This window comes from Rattus norvegicus, chromosome 4, assembly GCF_036323735.1.
Source record: "Rattus norvegicus strain BN/NHsdMcwi chromosome 4, GRCr8, whole genome shotgun sequence".
Classification (NCBI taxonomy): domain Eukaryota; kingdom Metazoa; phylum Chordata; class Mammalia; order Rodentia; family Muridae; genus Rattus; species Rattus norvegicus.
The window spans coordinates 175,092,412-175,113,011 of NC_086022.1; the positions used below are offsets into that span (position 1 = coordinate 175,092,412).

A 20,600-nucleotide genomic window follows, 5' to 3' on the forward strand; every position below is an offset into this window, starting at 1 on the left:
TAGCTATTATTAACAGTCATTGTATCACGTCCTCCCGGTCTGCCAGCCTCCTGCATGGCATCACCCAGAATTCTCTCTCATTTACATTCCCATTTGATAGCATGTACAGCTACCATGGTTAAGAACCACAGTTTTAATCTCTGAGATTGAACAGAAGATTTGGCTCAAAGTAAATGGAAGCCGCAGTTTCTAAAGCCTCCTGGCCACGATTCTTCCTTTGACAGCAGGCGTGGAGACAGCAGCGTAGCTCTAGTGGGCCAGTTACGTCCTTCTTGTTCCAAAGAGAACTGAGGATGTTCTTTCCTTGGGGAAAACAGTGGTGACTACATTAAAGTCAGACGACCTTAGAGAGTGATGTATTTCTGAGGTAAGCAGGTAGACTTCAGTGAAGAAGGCCAGCACCACAGTGAGCCCCGGGCAGAGGAGGCGAGCTGTAGGTCGTGCTAAATTGTTGTAATTAGAAACAGAGTTGTTGCATGACCACATAAGCTAGTGAGCTTTCCTCACTGCTACAAGTCTGTGAGACAGTGTGCACGTGAGGAACAGCCACTGTTCTGCCATTCATCTATTTCCTCTGGAAAGTTTTCAACATTAAATTTGTTAATAAATATTTACCATGTTCTGTTATTCCTCAGCTTCTATGTATGAGTGATGTATAATTTCTAGTATTGTGATTAGATGAAATAGGTAAAAGAGATATTTCTTTTCTCAAAAGTTGTACATTTGCTTATTCATGTTTGTGTTTATGTGTGTCATGTGTCTTCTAAGATGTGTATGCAAGTCAGGGGACAACTCACAGGGGTTGGTTCTTTCCTCCAATCAAATCTGGGTTGTTGGATTTGGCAGCAGGTGCCTTCCCTGATGAACTCTCTGACTTTGGCCTCTGCTTAATAATTTTGATGTGAAAGTCAGCACAGAGGCTGAAGGAGAAGCAGATAAAGGACCACCGTGTTTCAGGGTGCCTGAGGTAGATATGATAATGTACCTACGTTCCATTGGTGACATAGCGAAGGGGCCAGTAAGGCTGGTGTGTGGGCTACAGTGGGAGGAGGGAGGTGCCAAACTGCAGGTAGAAGTCACTGAGGAAAAGGATAGTTTCTTTTTTATGTAAGTAATGGGTTTCTTAAGAACCAAACTCTGGATTCACCTAATCCATGGGATATTGTTTTTACATGAATTAAGAACACCTTCATCTGAGATTATTTATTTCAATGTACAACATTGAAGCAACATGTCTTCACCGATTAACTACATAAGCATAGAATGTGTTTCCATTTGCTTTTTCTTGCTGTAGTAAAACACTGGACAAAACCATCTTAGTGCGGGAAGGGCTTTCTATGACTTGAACATCCAGTCACAGGCCGTCTTTGAAGGGAGTCAGGCGAGAGGCGTGGAAGAAGCTGCTCACTGGCTCCCAGGCCTCGCTCAGTCTGCTTCTTGCAGCACCATGTGCCCAGGGGCAGTCCCCACAGTGGGCTGGGCCGGCCGTCCCACGTGCAGCATTAGTCAAGATTGCCCAGAGGCCAATCCGAGGAAGCTATTTTATTTTCTCAGTTGACGGTCCCTCTTCCCAGATGGCTTGAATTTGTTTCAAATTGACAAAGACCAACCAGCAAGGAATACAAGCCAAGATTGTCCTATATATTGAATTTTTTTAAAAAATTTGCCATTACGAGCAGCGCACAGCCATGTGTAAACTCCAGTTCCAAGGGATCTGACACCCTCATACCAGTGCACATAAATAAAATTAAATTTTTTTTAAAAAAAGAAAAAATGTTAGAGTTTGATCATAATCTGTTTTGAACATCAAAAGTGTTCAAAATACCTTTGGTGTTGAGCACTGATCTAATGGCATTTGTTTTATTTAGTCTTAGAATTTTCATGTGTCCTTAAAAAGACACAGTAGAAAATGCAGCCCAGTGGAGAATTCAGAGGAGAACTCGAAGCTCAGCGTTTAAAGGCAGTTACAGGACTGGTCAGCAGGTCGCAGAGGTAACCCAATGGCTACCAACTGAGACAGGACACATCATTGAATCTCCTGGCTTCTGAGTCTCCTCTTACCCACCCTGTCCACCACTGTCCCCCACAGAGCTGAAATCTAGCTCTAGACTCTTTGTTCCCAAGGTCATTTATGCTGTGTCCTTTATTTTTTTTTCCCAGTAAATTGCACGGGCTTTACAAAATACTAGTAGTTTGGTTTTTTGTTGTCATTACTATTCTTTTTTTGGTTGTAGAATAAAATATGAAAAGAAGAAGAGGCCCAAATTAGAATAACCTCAATTTCATAATTTTATTTAGCTAGTCTACATGATACTGCCTCATTGAAACCTGCTTCTGTTAATCAAACTCATCACAACTCTGATTGACCTGTCCCTCTGGTCTATGTCTCTGTGACTCTAGCTGGCCTTGCCCTGGCTTGGCTCTGCCTCAGGTTTGAGTCCGCCTCTGTGCTCCGGCTGCCTTTCCTGGGTGAAACCTGCTTTAGCTCTGCTTTCACACATTATGATGTTCCAGCCTTCCACGCCCTGTCGCTTCCCAAGTTTGTCCTCCCATTCCTCAGAGGTCAGAGATCAGCTGTTTATTTTCCTGTTTCTAGAGAAAGTTCTGTCACTTGTGTGGCCTGTAGCTGACTGTGTGTGCACATAGCACCTTCATATGTAACGATGTGGGTGGTGATAAACCAGTTTCCCACAGCCGTGTTTGTCCACCTCCCTTCCTCCCTGGCTCCTCCCTCCTGGCACTAAGTGCTGGTCACTAGAGCAGCCTGGACATCCCTCCTGATTTGTCCTTCAGTGGCCTTTCTGGACTCTGCACGTATCAACATGGCAGCTGTCCTTATGTTTTGGGTTATTAAATTTATCAAGTAAGCAAGTGATTTAACCTCTGCATGTTATCTTTCTACTGTGAGAAGGCAACAACAGGAGATAGTTGCTAAGCATGGCATGTATTCATTCAGAGAGAAAGAACTACTCCCTATAGACCTTACCCGTAGCAAACTGGCACGCCCATACAGCCGGCCTCACCGTTCCCTCGAGCTCACCCAGCCTCTTTGTCCTGCAGTCTGTCCCTTGCATGTAGATAACCCTTGAAAGCCGTCTTCACGGTGAACTTGAAGTAGCAGCAGCAGCAGCAGCAGTTTGATCCTGGGTTCTCCTGGAGTTGAGAGTAAAGCCAGACAGTGAACAAGTATGTCTTTTGTACTTGAACTCCAAGGGTGAACTCCATGTAGCCTTCTTGCAAGACAGATAAACATGTCATCAGATGTAATGCATTATTTGATTCCAGTGCATAAGCTTTGGTTTTCATGTTGACATTGTCCTGCCCATGACTCTGTGTTGTCGGAGGCTTCTCTCTCCCTGGAAAGTTGTGGGCAAGTTGCTGCTGGGATAACGTTGTGTTGGTGCTCTGAGCCATGTTGATCATTGTCAGGTTTGGAAGTCTGTCTCGTCCCTGTTGGTTTGTGTATGCTGTCTTAGATTTTCACTCCTTCCTCTCTGTGGACTCCGTTCTGTTGCTGACCCGAAGTGGTCATTTGGCCTGCAGTGTGCACAGGGCTGAGGTTACTGTTGTGATTCCTTATTGATAGTTCGGTGGGGAGCTGCTCATTAATCAGCCACACAGACCAGTCTGCAGGTACAGCAGTGATAGCTCAGCAGCGTTTGGTGTCAGTGGGAACCTGGACTGCAGATGTGGCTAAGTGAGATCCAGAAGATAAGTGGAGTTACTCGGATGCTTGTCCTCCACACTGAGGAACGGTCTGCTCGGAAGGCCTCTTGACTGGTGGTGCAGTGGGTCTGAGGAACGGGGGAAAGTTTGTCTCAGGAATGCAGAGATGAGACGTTTGGGGAACCTGAGGAAGAAGTGTGGCATGGAGCCGTACGAAGCAGCAGAGTTTCTGGGATGACAGGTTCTGCTTATCCTGCCAGAATACGTCAGAGAGGAGTCAGAGTCCATAAAGGAGGACCAGGGTGATGGAAGAGTCATTTTAATCTTCAGATATAAAATGGTGCCCAGTTTTCCTGTCTTTGCACTTTCTGTTTTGAATTTATTTTGTGGGAGCGTATCTTCCCATTTCCTTGCCAGACCCACTTGAGACACCTTTGTGCGCGCGTGCGCACACACACACACACACACACACACACACACACACACACACACACCCCATCTAGGCCCATGGTCTCAATGATAAGCTAGTCTTGGAATGAAAGTGCAATGCCATCTACCTCCTGGTTTCACTGGCTTCCTTTTTATTCTTCTGTTGGCATGAGCATTGTGGTGTGGTGGTAATTGTGATGGCAGCTGCTGCAGGAGCTGTAAAAACCATGGTAGCACAAATCTATCTTGAAAAAAAAATTTATGTGTACAGATGCTTTGCCTGCTTGCATGTCTGTGCACCATAGGCAGAAGAGGGCATCAGACATCCTGCAGCCACAGTGACAGGCAGTTGTAAACTGCACAGGTGCTGGGACTCAAACCCAGGTCCTCTGGAAGAATGGCCCATGCTTTGAGCCAGTGTGCCATCTCTCTAGCACCAGGAAATCTATGTTCTGTCAGATACCGACCTAGCATTCTGCATACATATCCATCTTTTTCTTCAGATAATAGAGGGAGCTGAGGAGTATGAAATTGCAGACAGACACTAGTAATTATAGCATTCCTTTGTGAATATACACTGTAGTTGACTAAACTTGCTTTACTTTTGGCTATTAACATATTTTATGAGAGAACTTGAAAGCATATGGTTCTTCCCTATTGGAATGGCTACAAAAAGCAAAAGTAGAAGACAAGTGCAGAGATATAAAGCGAGCAGCCACAGCTCCAGTGGTGTGGATGAATGTGTGTGAGAGCTGGGCACAGGGATATCCCAGAAGCCAGCAATCATTCTCTCAAGTAAGATCTGAGAGAACTATATACATGCATGCACCAGGAAATGGTAGACTGTTCATGGTAGCTGTGTTAAACATAGAGAAGCTGAAAGCCAACAGTGGGTAAATAGATGCATATTCACATAATGAAGGATGGTACAACAATAGACAGTTAATAACTGCATATAATAATTTAGCCAAGTGTCATAAACCTGCTGAGGAATACATTCCAGCCCTTTAAACATAGATATATCACATATATATGCTAGGTATCTTACATAGTGTGTGTGTGTGTGTGTGTGTGTGTGTGTGTGTGTGTGTGTGTGTGTGTTAGAGCATGTCTTTCTTTAACCATGGCTCTCCCAGCACTCTGGAGGCACATGGATCTCTGAATTCCAGGTCAGCCCGGCTACACAGGGAGACTGTCAAATTAATTAAAGAGTAAGACATTGATGTCCTGTGTGCTAGGATAGACCAAACTTCTGAATATAGACCTAAAATACAGTGACACAAATACAGTTTAGCTTACTTGTGGCCCACAGAAAACTTTTATAGGACATATGTTCTAGACTGTGGTCACAGTAGGGGCTATTTCCCCTCTGTGTAGCCCTTAGGGAATTGGGCCAGTATTGTCTCTGCTGTGCTCAATGAACATGTAGCTCAAGGGCACACTACTCACTTTCTGTTGTAAGAGGACATAACCACATGCCCACACCAAACTGTGGGGATGCAGGCAGGGGGAGTGATACATACTGTGAACTCTGGTTATTTTTGCTATCTTCTGACATACCAGTACATGGTGGCTAATTTTTATGCCAATGGCTATAGTTCTCATTACTACTTTTATTGTTAATAAATTGTTCCATTGAACAGATAGGATGAAATAAAATTAAATAATTGAATGACCGTGTGGATGATTTCATTTTGATTTTTGCTAATATTGACAATTCTACAGCAAAAGTCCTTGGTAAGAAAATAACTTTGGTATGGTCACTTCTCTTCTTCTGCCATGAAGGCTCTGGTGCTTTATCCAGTGAGGTGGCTCAGCAGTATCCATTTTTTGTTTACTTATTTTATTTGCTTTTAAATTTTTAAAACTTGAGTTCTTGTGTGGGTGTCTATGATGCGGGTGTTAGGCATAGTTACTGTAGTGAAGCAATGTCATCTCTTGGGGTTGAAGTGACTTAAATGACCTGAGCGACTTAAAACAGTGAAGATCTATATGCTTAAATGATGCTGACTATGGCCTTCATGTTAAGTAATAGTAAGTTGACCATATTTTTCATATTTTGACCATAATTTCATTATTGCCACAAAACTTTTATTTTACTGTCTTTTGATCTCACACTCCACTCTCCTGCCTCCTCCTGATTCTGCTCTTGGTGTCATATTTGGCTTTATCCTTAGGTTATGAAAATGTCTGTGTTCCTGAATAGATGTTGACACTTTCATTCATGTGGTTTTTTTGTGTTTTGTTTTGTTTTGTAAATCTAGTTCTTCTAGAACTGATTTGTCTATAGGATCTAGTTTTCTTTTTTGATTGAATGTTACTTAATTATGCCAGTAGAAATTGGTTGATTTTATTTTTAAGGGACCGTGTGAGTCTTAGATAAAACCATCCAGAAATGTTTTAAGATGACTTTCTAGGTGGGGATTAGGACGGAGTAAGAAAGGAAGCTGTAGTTCTGAGTCTTTTGAAGGAGAGAAACCCGTATTGGTACAAATAAAAACGATCATTCGCTCAGAATCAGGAGTTCTCTGACATTTGGCAAGTCTCCATCTGCTAGCTGCCGCCACTCAGGTGAGGCCTGTCACTTCCCTTACTTTAGGGCCACATCTGACTCACACTGAGACTCATGCTGGTTGAAGCTAAATTTGAATTGATTTAGTAAAAATTGACATCAGGATAACTTTAGAGACTTTTTCTGTATGCATAATTTATGGCATATTAATTTATTTAATGTGCATGACTATGAAAAGCTACTATTAAAAATCACCAAAGTCAATTAGCATGACTTTGTTCCTCAGTTTACATAACATGCTTTGAGCACATCTGTACATGTGTAGCAATTACTAGGTGTTTGAAAGAAGAGTCCTTCCTTGCTCATTGTGCTTTAGTCAGCAGCTATGCTCAGGTTTGTGGGTAACAAAAGAAAAACTTAGTTGTTGGATGAATAACCCAAGGGCGCCCAGGGTATCCCCCAGCCCCTGCTGACCTCAGGCTCATGGTCTGCATTTGTTTGGATTCCTTTGGTTACAGAGACAAACAGTGCAGTGGTAGCATATGCCCATATGGTGATCACTAGAGCCAGGAGTTTGAGCTCATCCTCAGATTCATAGTGAGTTCAGCCTTGGCTACATGAGGCCTTGTCTCAAAACATAAAGATGTCATTTTCTTTGCTCATCAACCTCACAGCTAAGAGACCTTTAAAAACATCAGAATATGAAAGCCCCTTCGGTTGGTACTACTTATTCTTCTGATTGTCTCAGTCTTAGAAATGTCAGTTTCCTCTATTCCTTCCCATCTGCTGCACTCCACATAAGCTCTGAATGCTGGGTCGGCTTGCCGATCTGGGAACACTGAGAATTGCTGGAGAAAGCAATATAACCCTTCTCTTCCACTTGCCATTGGCTGGCTGTTGGCTTTGTCAGTCCCTCACTTCTGTAAGGCATTTGGGGTGGAGTCCTTAGTACAGTCCGTTAGCTGAGGGGCTGGGCTCCTACACCATGCATGGGAAGCTTCTCTTGGTTATCCTCATTCACCCTGCCATAGCGGAACTGATTACTATCAAAGCATATTCTGCAACCCATAAATTTGTGGGTTTTGAATAGAAACAAACCAGACTGGCCTTGGGTATCTGTTTTTAGGTAGAAAGAACCATCTTCTGCCTGCCATTTTGTTTCATCTATTTTGAAACATTTTCCTTCATTGATTTAGTGGTTTTTGAGATTCACTTTTCATTGAAATTGTATATTTGGACTTGATCAGTGGGGAAAAAGCACTTCTTTTATGTGAAAATAGACCATTCTAATATTACATAAAACTTAGGAGTTTGTGCAACCAAACTGAGTTATGTTTTGTTTGTGCCACAAATGAAGCAAATCACTCTGGCAAATACATTTTGGAAACCACAAGACCTTGTGCTGAAGAGTTTATATGATTTGCAAACAAGTTCTCTAGCAATTTCTTTTGGTGAAAGAAATGAAGTTGGACACTAGTATCTTTGTTGTTATAGCTGGATCTTGATGTCAACCCATAAGGCCATGTGGCGAAGCGTGGTCACCAGGCTGTGGCTGTGTTCAGAGAGAAGTGTGGGGAGGCATGGATGCTCTTAAGAGTTTTGGGAATCCAAACGCTGTCCTATGTCTTTCTGTTTCCTAATCACCACAAGGTGAACCAGCTTCCTCTACTACCTGCTTGTTTGCACTCTGATAAGCAGCTCTGACCAGCCAGTGAGCCAGGAACACAGGGACTTCGGACATGCCTCATGTCCCTTCCTTCAGGTGTTTGTTTCTGTTTATGAAACACTTCACAATCTTCTATCCCCCCCCCTTTATGTATGCCTGAAAATCTCATATTGGAGACACAGTCCATTTTCCAAAACGTGTTATTATAGATGGCAAAAAGGGTTCTGCAAGTTTTAAGATAGTGATACATAATACTCAATTTTGAGATTTCTGTTAAGAAAGTTTTAATATTCAGGCCAGCTAGATGACACAGTGGGTGAAAGAGGTGGCCACCAAGCCAGATGACCTGTTTTCTCCCTTGGTTCCCACATAGACCAACTCCAGTTGGTTTTCCTTGAACTTCTACACTTATGTCCATGACACACATACATAACAATAAAATTTCTTAAAAGATTTATTTTATGTATGTGAGTGCACTGTAGCTGTCTTTGTATACACCAGAAGAGGGCATCAGATCCCATTTCAGATGATTGTGACCCACCATGTGGTTGCTGGGAATTGAACTCAGGACCTCTGGAAGAGCAGTCAGTGCTCTTACCTGCTGAACCATCTCTCCAATCCCACAATAAAATGTTTTTAAAATGTGTTGCTGAGAATCAGGAGACAGAAACAGGCAGATCCTTTGTGAGTTCAAGGCCAGCTTAGGATACAGAGCGAGGCCTTGTCTCAATTAGATCTGCCTGCCAGTGAAGGAAGACTTGACTTTCCCAGGGTTTCACCTCACCAATGGTTCAGTACTACCTACTAGGAAAAACTACTCGGATGAGCACTAAACCGTAAAAGGCGATGTGTAACTCCAAGAGATAAGCAGTTTGAAGAAACCCATTAATAAGGTTTGAGAACTTATGTGTGTTTATTTGGTTAATTCAGGTGACTTCTATGTCTTTCCCTGTGTCCAGCAGCATTCAGTGACTCCTCCAGTAGGGCCAAGGCACAAAGCAGCTTGTATTCAGTTGAACCATGGTTCCCTTCTTTTTCTTTTATTATCTGTTTATTCACTTACTTTTTCCTCTTTTGTCTCCTTGAGATCCCTTAGCCCAGGCTTACAAGCGACTCACTCCATAGCCAAGGCTGCCCTAATGCATGGTAGTCCTTTGCCAGCTGCTGAGCTTATCAGTGGGAGCTGCCCTACCTAGACAGTGTCATAGTCCTTAGCTGCACATCTAACTTGTATTTTTTTTGTATGTGTGTTTTGTGTAGCTTCTGTGTACTCCTTTTTGGTAAGCTAACCAGCTTCTCATTCTCACCAGTGTGAGGGAAGAAGTGTTTGGTCGTCTGTACACGAGAACTCAGCTGGCATTGTTGGGACTGTTAGATCCATTGTTAACTACCTGACTAGGTGGGAGTCTGCACTGCTCAGTGACGCCTGCCGTCTCAGGAAGCAGCCTGCCTATAAGTCCTGTACCAGAGTGTGACGACCAGGTCCTTGGTGCCCTCACCCCAGAAGGTGAATGAATCACTTATCTCTCTTTTTCATTCACTAATAACATTAAGTGTGTGACTTGTGTGACATTCCATGGCACCCTTACCTGAAATGCTTTGCACTCCTTGTAAACCCCCTGGGCAAACCTTTTCTGAATAGTAAGATGAGCAGAGGGAGATGAGGTGGGGGTGAAAATCGTTATGCGGTAGAGTCTTATGAGCTAACAGAAAACTCTTAAGGACAATGTTGTTTTCTCTGCGGCTTTGACTGAGTTCTAGGAAACTCGGGTTAGAAACTAAACATTCAGCTTTCTTTAGTAATTCTTATTCATCTTGCTTATTAGATGGTAGAGGTATATTGAAGATGCTCGACTCGAATGGCCTTTTGTGTTGTCACTTGTGAATGTTTATGGAGCCAGGGAGCTGTAAGCGAGCACTTCTGTGGCTGACTGTAAGGAGTTTTACTGCTGGGCATCCATCCACTCGGAGACTAACTTCCTGGGCGAAATGCTACCTCCCCCCTCCCACTGTGACTTTAGAAGTCACTTTCATCCTTCATTTCTGACATCACATGACTTGTTTTCTTGATTGTCTTTCCCTGTCCGCTTAAGTTGCAGAGAAAGCAGCTTAAGCTGGCACGTTAGTTGACTTAGGTGAAGTGAAGATGATTGTCACAGCCTTTGTTGTTATGGAACCCACAGGGCTGTAGAACTTTTGCTGACAGTGGTCGCCTGTTAACTTGCTGTATCTTTTGGTGTTTGGCTAATAAGATAATTGCAAGCCTCTCCAATGTAATGAAGTGAAGGTTTCCTTTTCCACTTAGCATGCAAAACAGGAACAGTAGTTAGAACTGTTGTACCCACATTTTCCTCCTCCATAGGGAAGCCTAGATAACTTGGCTTGGCTTCTGTAGAGGTCATGTGAAGAAAACAGTCTTATGTGCAGCCTTATGAGAACAGAACTGCCCAGTTATGCCTAGACACACAGTGATAGGAGAAGCATTGACGAGCAGGGAGCACTTACATCCCATGCTGGAGGACAGAAGAGTTAGGGGAGGGTAGAGATCATTAGTTCTTTTTAATGTATTTTAAAATGTAAATAAAGAGGCAGTTTATACTGTAAGTCCTAGCGGTATCCTGTAATAAGTGTAATGTATTGCGCAAGGAGGATGGCACAGTAGCTCAGTGGTGGAACATCTGCCTGGTGGGCATGAGCCTTGCTTCATCCCTCAGACCCGACCACAGTCCTTTAGAAGAATGTTGAAGAGAACGAGGCGTGAGGACTCAACACTACCTGACTTACAGAGCTTACTGTAAGTAATCACAGTGTGCTTAGTCATTCTAAATACAGTGCACAGATCACCGAATGCAGCAGCTGAAAGAAAAGTGCTGCACATAATCAAATAAATGTGTATACACATGACCGTGTGTGTACACATTCATACATATGTATATAGAAGGAAGTGCAAAGCTGTGCACATACTCAGATTAATACACACACTTTGTAATTCATTTTTATAGAGAGAGCTATAAAATTATCACAGTGGAGAGAGATGGTAGTCTTGAAGGGAGGACGCTGAGCCAATGAGCGCGGTAGAGCATGGACCTGGGTTCATGAGAGAACTCTGACTCTTGGGCAACATTTATGTTGGTTTGGTTTGGTTTGAGACAGGGCTCTCTGCATACCTTTGGCTATCCTGAAACCCACTGGGTTGACCATGCTGGCCTCAAACTCATAGAGATCAGTCTCCCAAGTGCTGGGGTTAAAGGTGTGTGTCACTGCTCCCGGCTCCCTGTAAATATAAGATATATAATTTATACATTATATAGTTACATATTATGTATTAATACACTTCATAATTGTATGTTACATATTATTACATATTAATATACTTGACAAAAATGGGGCTAACTTGTGTTTCAGTGGTATAGGACCTGTTTAGCATGTGTGGGGCTCTGGGTTTGTTCCCAAGCTCTGGAAAAAACTTTTTAATTAAAATTATAAAAAAAATGCACTATTGACCTTAATTTAAAACTTCTAAAACTGTTGAAAGAAAATATATCAGATAATCTTTGTGATCTTAAAGTATGTAAAGATTTCTTAGAAATGATGCCAAAATAGACAAGAAACTTCATAGGAGACTGTGAGAGAGGACCAAGATGTGTTTGGAATAGATGTATGTGGAAGTGGAAAGGAAGCTACTAAAAATGGACGGAATAAGAAGGAGGGCGGAACTGAAAATGGACGGTATAAGAAGGAGGGGGGAACTGAAATAAAACATTTTGTTTGTAAAGTTCTATAATGAAAACTAATGCTATAAAATCAATGGAAAAAGAAATGATACACAAAGTATATAGTTCATACATAGAAAAATAGGTTGAAATTTTCAAAATTAAGGTGTTTTATATTGTAAAAGAGAGGACTGGAGATGGCTCTGTAGTTAAGAGTTCTGAGTTCAATTCTTAGCACCCACCTGGCAGCTCAGAACCGACTATAACTGTAACCTTTAGGATCTGATGCCCTCTTCTGGTGTGCAGATGTATATACATGCAGAGAAAACACCCATATAAATAAACAAACCTTTTAAAAAAAGAACTAAGAAGGAAAATAATCATGGGGAGCATATTTGTAGATCATACATGACAAATTACATCCAAATAGCACAGTGTTCAGAAAACAGCCACTAGGCAGTCACTTGTGGGTTTCCTAGGTGAAGAACAGAGTCGCTCAGGCCTTCGAGTGTCACTTTGTAGCAGCCCACTTCCTAAGTTCCTGCTAGGCCCCATTCCACCTACAGCTCCACAAAGGAAAATGGTCTACAACTACAGTAATGCATCAAACCCATAATTAGGAACCAAAGCATAACTACTCAAGAGAAAAAAGGTGACCATAACTCACTGTATGACATGCAGATGTGTGAGGCACAGTTCTCAGTGCTGGGCCTCGTGAACCCACTGGCCCTCTAGAAGCCCTGCACACCAACCGCCGTTACCCATCCCGACATGTTGAGTGGGCCGCATGCTTTGGGATTAATGAGTGCTGGTCAGTGCTCTTCCTTGCACCTCACAGGGGCTCTTTGTTCCTGGCCATAAAAGGAGAAATCATAACCAAAGCACTACTGGTTGCCTCTCACTCATAGCAGTGTGTCATCTGTTCACTAAACTTCCTGTTCCCCCAAGGATTTTCAGCCCCTACCCATTAGAAGAAGAAGAAATAGATCCTCACAGAAAAGTATTCTTGGAGTCAGACAGGAGTAAGGATGGAGTGGAGCTAATGCGGGCGGGGCACCAGCCAACGCTGTCTTCCTCTTCCAGGGGATGCTTTTCCTTAGCAATAAACGTCAGAAGCACAGAGTCGCTGTTGCAGGCTGCTTTGTCCCTCACTGTTGGCCTCCCAGGAACATGAGGCAGAAGAAGACTGCTGCAGCCTCAGGTGAGATGTGTGACTCAGTCATGTGCACAGGCACCACACACTGTAGGCTAAGAGGCCCTGTGGGACCGAATTCCCAATATTGGGTTTAAGGCCAGGGTCTAGACCTTCCTGTGTCCTCAGCCGTCACACGTCAGATACTTAATTTTAGTTAGAAATGTGACTTTCATCTCAGTCCTCATGAACAGAACCTGCAGTTGCTATAGCAGCGATCTCTTTCCCATCTACATGAGATTTGAGTTTGAGACAATTACTTCCTCACAGATTTCCAACCTGTAAAATGAAGACTCATAGCCATTGTAGCTCGGAAGTAATAACTCAGAGGAAAAGTGATTTGTTTTCCATGAGGGAAAGCCTGAAAACTCACCTGCAAAGTCCAGTTTGATCGGAAGGGAGACTTCGTGTAAGACGGGGACTGAAAAGTACAAGTGTAAAGGCCCAGCCTTCCTCCAGCACCGAGAAGAGGCATTGGCTCGGGCCAGTTACTCATTAGCTGTTGTTTCTGTTGAGCCTCTTACAGGATGAGGATCGGAGGATCGTTCCGTGGCCTAAGGAAGAAGCTTTGACCTAACTTTTGGTGACGTTTGGCACTATAGTCACTTTCGAGCACTCAGCTGTCATCGAGGAGCCTGAAGTCTGCCATGGCTCCACCCCACCCCCAATGGTACATTTCAGTTTGCAGTGCAGAGTGGCCAGACCCATGCTGTGTGCTTTCATAAATTGTGACTTCAGGTTCATGTTTAACTCAGAGAGTAAGAATTAGTGATTTCTCTGTTGAGCAAGTATGAACTTTGACTTTGTGGTGGGGATGTTTGTTCCCGTCGTTAATGCCTCTGACCTGAGCAGTGCCGTCATCCGTACATATGGGATTGACCATGGAGAAGCAAGCTTTGAGTCATTTGATCATTTGATCATTTCTTACAGCAACCCAGGTTGTGATGTGCTTTGTGTAATGTGCTGTGTCGTGGTTGGGCTTTAGAAACCATGAACACTCACCCTCTACCCTAAGAGCTGTGACTGCCCAAGTTACCTTCTTGGTGTGCGCCGTGCACCTTTCAGGAAAGCGTGGGAAGTGCTGCTGGCCCCACGGACTTGGGAAGGAGTGCACACAGAAAGATCGTGTGCTTCCCATCTGCGTGTTACCCCCTGTTCACAATTCATTGTTCTCTGGTTAAATTCAGCAAGAACAGCTGAAGTCAGTGATGTGTCCTATCACTGAGTTAAATACAAGTCTGTGCAGGGATTATTGAGCTCTGGGTCAAGAAGGAAACCCAGTACCAGACACCCAGCTGGGGAGTGGGGCTCCATAAAGGGCGTGGCCGTGTTTCCAAGTGGGAAATCGGCATAGTGAAACAATAAAGATGCGCTGTCTTACAACACGGTGTGGCAGAACAGCAGCACCTTTGGGCTACGCGGTGACTTTCATGGGTGATGTTGAGCTATCCTGGCCGTGAAATGGAAGGGCTGAGACTGCACTCCGCCTTCTCCCTCTCTGACTCTTTAGTCTGTCACGTTGGGTATTGGTTTCCTTACCTCTGTGAAGGAATCCTGGGCAAAATATCAGTGTATTGCTTTCTTTAAAAGAAAGTAAATGTACTTACTTATTTATAGGGAGTGGTGACCATGCATGTGTTAGTCAAATTCACTGAACTCTAGAAGTCTGTGAAGTTATTGGTTTGCTATGTTGGGAAACAAGAAACCCAAATACTTAAGAATAAAGAAGGGGGGAATCTTACATTTGTAATAATTTAATTACAGGTGCAGTTGTCTCTCAGAAATCTTATGATTCATACATGATTACATTACATTTTAAAGGAAGACATTTAATTCCTTTGCACTGAGAAATCTATTTTTCAAGTAGTTATTTTATACAACTGCAGTCACTCCCAGATGCTTTTTTCATTCTTCTTTTGCTCTATGCTTTAGTGATGGAGCCCTCGTGTAGCCGTACCAATTACACAAATTGTGTACCTTACACTCATAGGAGAAGGTGAGTGTGGCACCGTGTGACTAGTGCGCATGGCTAAGCGCTGTAAAGGAACCCGAGAAACAGCTGAAGAAAAGAGTGAAGGGCTGATTAACTGTAAAGGGTTGGTGACAGATTTTCCTCTGACCTCTGGAGCAGAGGGGAATTGTTATAGTACTTATAGGTAAGTTAATGTTAAAGCAGTGAAATTTAGCCTCTTATTTATAAGCACTCAGAATATAGACAACTCATTTAAGACCCATACGCACACAGTGGAGGTTATAGATCTTGCTCTTCTATCATTGCAGTGAACCAGTGATGTTTGTACAGTGTGCAGTCCCTGAGTTCATTAGGATCTACATTATCAGCTCTGAGAGTCCCTGTGTGTTCTGTCCAAGTCCAGAAGGACTTAGCAGTTGAACACAAACTTGAAATCACTGCTGAGAATGGAATTTGTACTTTGAAAGACTAGGCTGTTTGACCAAAGTCACTGGCATTTTCATCCTCTGATTACTTAGTAGGCTTGGAAAAACCTCTCGATCCACTCATAGGGCTTCATTCCTAGGGCTGAGGCATGGACAGTCTGGGGCTCTTCATATACAGTAGTAAAACACTGAGACTTGGTTTGTGGAGTGATCCTGAAAATGAGTTTTACATTGGCAGCAAGCAGCAAGGGAGGGGCTCAGAAGTAACAGTAAGGAGACCTTTGCTTGCCCAGTCATCCATCCGTACACTCACTTATTACTGAGTTAGCCTTTGTTTTCCAAGCTGGCCTCTACCTTGTTGCTTAGTTAAAACTAACCTTGAACTTACTGTTTTCCTGCTTCTACAGTCTGAGCGCTGATGTCACTGGCCTGGGCTGGTTTATGCAGTGCTGAGGATCAAACCCAGGAGTCATGCTTGTTAGGCAAACATTCTACCCAGTGAGCTACACTCCCAGACCAGCACAAATATTGTCATGCTACATCTGACTGCTTGACAAGATCTCTTTACATAATCAAGGCTGGCCTCGACCTTGCTTTGTAACCCAGGCCAACATCAGACAGCAATCCTCCCTCATCCTGACCATTGTTGGATTTTTGGTATGTGCCACCTCGTCCAGCATTTAGAACTGCTCTTGATGGTCAGAATTTCACATGTACAAAGCCCATTTTAGTGAATTTCCAATGCAAGGACTATTCATTTGTTCCTGCTCTCCCAAAATATGAATATCGTAGTTGTGTTTTCAAAGATTTGGAGTTCACTGGTGATTTAAGGTTTACTAATAACATAGGTTTGTTTTAATCAAATGATCAAGCCTAGAAGGAACAAATACATTTTAAGGATAGGTTTCTTGGAGCAGAAAGGTTAAGAGCGAGAATGCTTGCTGTTCTTTCAGAAGACTCGAATTCTGAAAGTGCCAGTGCCTCCAGGCAGCTCACAACTGCCTGTAGCTCAAGGTCCAGGGCATCCAGTGACCTCATATGGCCTCAGGCACCTACACGTGTGGTATACATTCGCACAAACACACAGAGACACACATAAATAAGAATATATCTTTTGAAACTCACAACTGGAGCTAGGGCAATAGATAGCTCTGTAGTCAGCAGCACACACTGTTCCTGCAGAGGACCCTACCAAAGCAGCGTCTGCAAACACCAGCTCCAGGGCATCTAACGCCCTCTACTGGCCTCTCAGGGTACCTGCATACGTGTGGTGCACATACATATATTCAAGTACGTGCACAAATACACACACACACACACACACACACCATAATAAACTAAACAGATAAGTCTTTTAAAAAGGAAAACCCATGTCTGAAATGCTGTTTGTTCTTCTACTTTCCATGATGATGCTTCACGTTGCACTTCATAGTCACTGTTTTTCCTTTAAAAAAAAAATCTCAACTCTCCTGAGACATGTGCAAATCAGACACTTAGGATGCAGAGTCTGGGGAATGTATCTTTAAATCTGTTCATTTTTATCTAATGTGCATTTGTATTTTCCTGCATGTGTGTCCATATGAGGGTTTCAGATCCCTAGAACATTCCAGGGGTTACAGACAGGTGTAAACTGCCATGTGAGTGCTACGGATTGAACCTAGGTCCTGTGGAAGAGCAGCCAGTGCTCTTAACTTCTGAGCTCGGAATCCACTTTTAAAGAACAACACAGACCACTGCCCAGCCCGATCAGGATGCAGAAGCACTGTTCTGAAGTCTGTGTACTTCACTTGGGTAGGAAGATAGTTGAAAGGACATGTCGGCCCAACATTTCCCATTCCTCTTGTAATCATTAAACAGAGATTAATTTAAATTCTTTCACTATTCTAGGAAATAGATTCAAAAGAGCACTTCCTTCTCTAATAAAAGGTCTCTATTTGAGCAGACATGAACTAGATATAAAGAAACAGAAGGATCTGGAATATTTGACAGAGCTACACAGTAATGGTATAAGCCATAGTTAAGTGTGGCTGACTAATGGAGATGGTAACTACTGCTCAGTGTAGAAGAGCAGTGCTACTGTGTTGTCCGCAGGCACTCGCAGTAATGTACTGCAGAGAAGACCCACTGAGTACTGTGCACCACTGACGTAGTAGGAGGTGATGCTGAAAATATTCATGTGAAAGTGTATACACACATATACACTTTGTATACAGTGAGTATTCAAAAGCATGTGTGATGGACAGAGAGTAATTTACAGGAATCAGTTCTCTTTTTCTACTATTTGAATCCCACAGGTAAAATTCAGGATGTTGGCAGCAAGCACCTTTACTCACCGAGCTGTCCTACCAGCCCACTTAGACATATTTAATGCTGGATGTGGCGGCACATTATGTAATCCCAGTGTTCAGGGAGAGGTGGGAGAGACTTGCTGCTAATTAATTCTAGGCCTACCTGGTGGACACAACAAATCCATTCAGCCAGCCTGATGATAAGATACTGTTTTCTTTTCTTTTCTTTCTTTTTTTTTTTTTTTCTGGTTCTTTTTTTCGGAGCTGGGGACCGAACCCAGGGCCTTGCGCTTCCTAGGTAAGCGCTCTACCACTGAGCTAAATCCCCAGCCCCTCTTTTCTTTTTTCTTTCTTTCTTTCTTTTTTTTTTAAAGGAGCAGTAGCTGGGTGTGTAATAGGTTTGCTGCAAAAAAGTGAGGACCAAAGTTCTCAACCCCAGCACCCATCCATGTAAATATTGCTTGGTGTGGACCTGTAATCCCAGTGTTCAAGAGAGAAATTGGAGGTCCTGGAGGAAGCCAGGCTAGCAGAACCAGTGAGCTTGAGTTTGAGTGAGAGAGCCTGCCTTGATCTAAAGACGGAGAGGACAACACTCAATGGCCTCCATGTCTGTGTGCACAGCGTCCTGTGCTCCAAACTCACTAGGTAGAAGATAACGTGTAGACAGGAGCAAGAATGGCAGTGTTTGTAGAAGTGCATACAGACGAGTCGCTGCGGTTCTCACTTGTCCCTTCCCTTGGTGCAGTAATCGGAAGATGGCTTTGCTGCAGAGGCCAGTGAGAAAGCTGGCCAATGTACCAGACTGGTCCTGAGTGGGTAGCCAGTCAGTTATCATTTCATTGTAGGTAAAGTAGATTTTAAAAGTATAATTTGGAAGTATGGTGATGGAAAAGAAAGTTGATAGAAAAAATACTGACTTCTAGTAGTCTCCCGTCCCATAGTAGCAGAGGTTTGGACATGGGGTCCATCTGCTGGAAACAAGTGTAGTTGGGCAGAGAATAGGAAAGGTAATGGTTAACAGTCATTTGTCATCAGTCAGCAGTTGGACACCCAGAAAGCAAGCCACTTCCTGAGAGACCTGTGGTAAAAACCAAGAAGGAAAATGTGCTTGTGTGGGGTTGCAGTGTACGGTATATACACGCGAGTGTGCAGAAGGGCATGCAGGCAAGACAGTGGCTGAAGAAGTTCGGGGCTGTTGAGGACTTTTGGGTGACTTTTGTAGTGTGTTCAAAGCACAAGTAGAAGATATAAGACCAAATTTTCTTAAGGAAGTCAGATCCTGAAGAAACAGCTTTCCTTAAGGACACCACAGTGACTGAGACTGGCTCAGAGTGGGTAGAGTAAAGCCTTGTACCCAGGTGGCTGTGCCTGCATCGGTGTGATCACAGTGATGACCACGCTAGAAGGTCGGTGTGAGGCTGCTTGAACAGGGAAAGGGCTGAGGTAAATAGGTTTATGCAGCAGTAACCAGGAAGGCCCTACTGAGACTAGGTATAGGAGAAAGTATGGGACTCTTTCAGCACTGAGTCCCTGGTGGGGCTGGAGAGTTGGTGCAGTGGTTAGCCGTACTTGCTGCACTTGAAAAGGACCCAGGCTCGGTTCCCAGCACCCAAGTCATGCAGCTTACAACCAGCTGTACCTCCAGTTTCCGGTGACTCTGGGTCCTTTCCTGGCCTTCTATGGCTACCCACTCACACAGGATACACATATTTGCATCTGCAGACACACATGCATAAGATAAAATGAATAAATAAACATTTTAAAACAATGTCATTGGTACCATGTTTACCATGAGATGATGTAGCCCCAAATTCTGGAACTGCCAGTTTGAGTTCTGGTTCAGTAGATAACTATCCGAGTCTCACTTATAGTGTCTGACAAATGGCTGACATCTTGACACTTGCCGATACCTATGCTGAAGTCATCCTGTGATGGCAACACGAGGCTTGTCACCAGGTAATGTTTACTCTTAGCATTCCAGTTGTAACTGCAGCGTCTTTGCGGTTGCTTGAGGCAGTGTCATTCAGAGATAGCACACTGATAATACAAGGACGTCGGGGCTGAGGGTGGCTCTGAAAGCCCAGCCTCTGTTTGCTTCACTTGCTTCCTGGTGTGCAGAACTCTCATAGGTTCAAGTTTCGGACCTTTGGTTAGGAGCACTCCGCTGGTAAAGTAAGTGGTCCAGGATCTGGAATACTTTTGTCCCTAGGAATGGAGACAAGTGATGCTTAGTGTATAATTTTTAAGAAATACTTAAGCAGGACGAAGTGCAAACTCTTATTTCTTACCAGTGAAGATAATTTTCGTGCTTGTTTTGTATGAGTCAGAATCTGTAGTTTTAGGGTGTATACTGCTTTCCAATTTAGTTATTGCATTTGTGTACATGTGTGTGTGTGAAAATCATGGCACAAGTATGAATGTCAAAGACCAGCCTTGGGAGTAGGTTCTCACCGTCCATCCACCATGTGGTTCTGTGGACAGACGCCTCACCTGACGAGCTGTGTCACAGGCCCCAGACAGAAACTTTCTTAGCCACTTTATACTGGTTGCAAATAAGAGGACTGGTGACACAATTGATGACGTGGAAGTTGGGGCTTTAGTAGCAAGAAGTCAAGCCTTTCACCCTTTAAAAGGTAGCAAACAAATTGTTACTGATAAGTTACCCCCCTTTTATTTATTTATTTATTTATTTATTTATTTTTTGGTTCTTTTTTTCGGAGCTGGGGACCGAACCCAG

General features: G+C 43.3%; 1 protein-coding gene across 47 annotated transcripts in view; it reads left to right on the forward strand.

The window, feature by feature from the left end:
* The window catches only part of Plekha5 (pleckstrin homology domain containing A5), a 169,662-nt gene that overhangs the window by 27,401 nt on the left and 121,661 nt on the right, over positions 1 to 20,600 (forward strand). The window contains exons 1-2 of one of the 47 annotated variants that reach the window (XM_063285538.1): positions 13,068 to 13,187; positions 13,705 to 13,848. The exons of 44 other annotated variants lie outside the window; for them this stretch is intronic. In XM_063285538.1, the coding sequence (XP_063141608.1) occupies positions 13,826 to 13,848 (23 nt within the window). In that variant the 5' untranslated portion in view covers positions 13,068 to 13,187; positions 13,705 to 13,825. Of the gene's footprint in view, positions 1 to 13,067; positions 13,188 to 13,675; positions 13,849 to 20,600 lie in introns of those variants that run through there. 2 more of the 47 variants (XM_039107035.2, XM_039107034.2) reach the window with 2 other exon arrangements.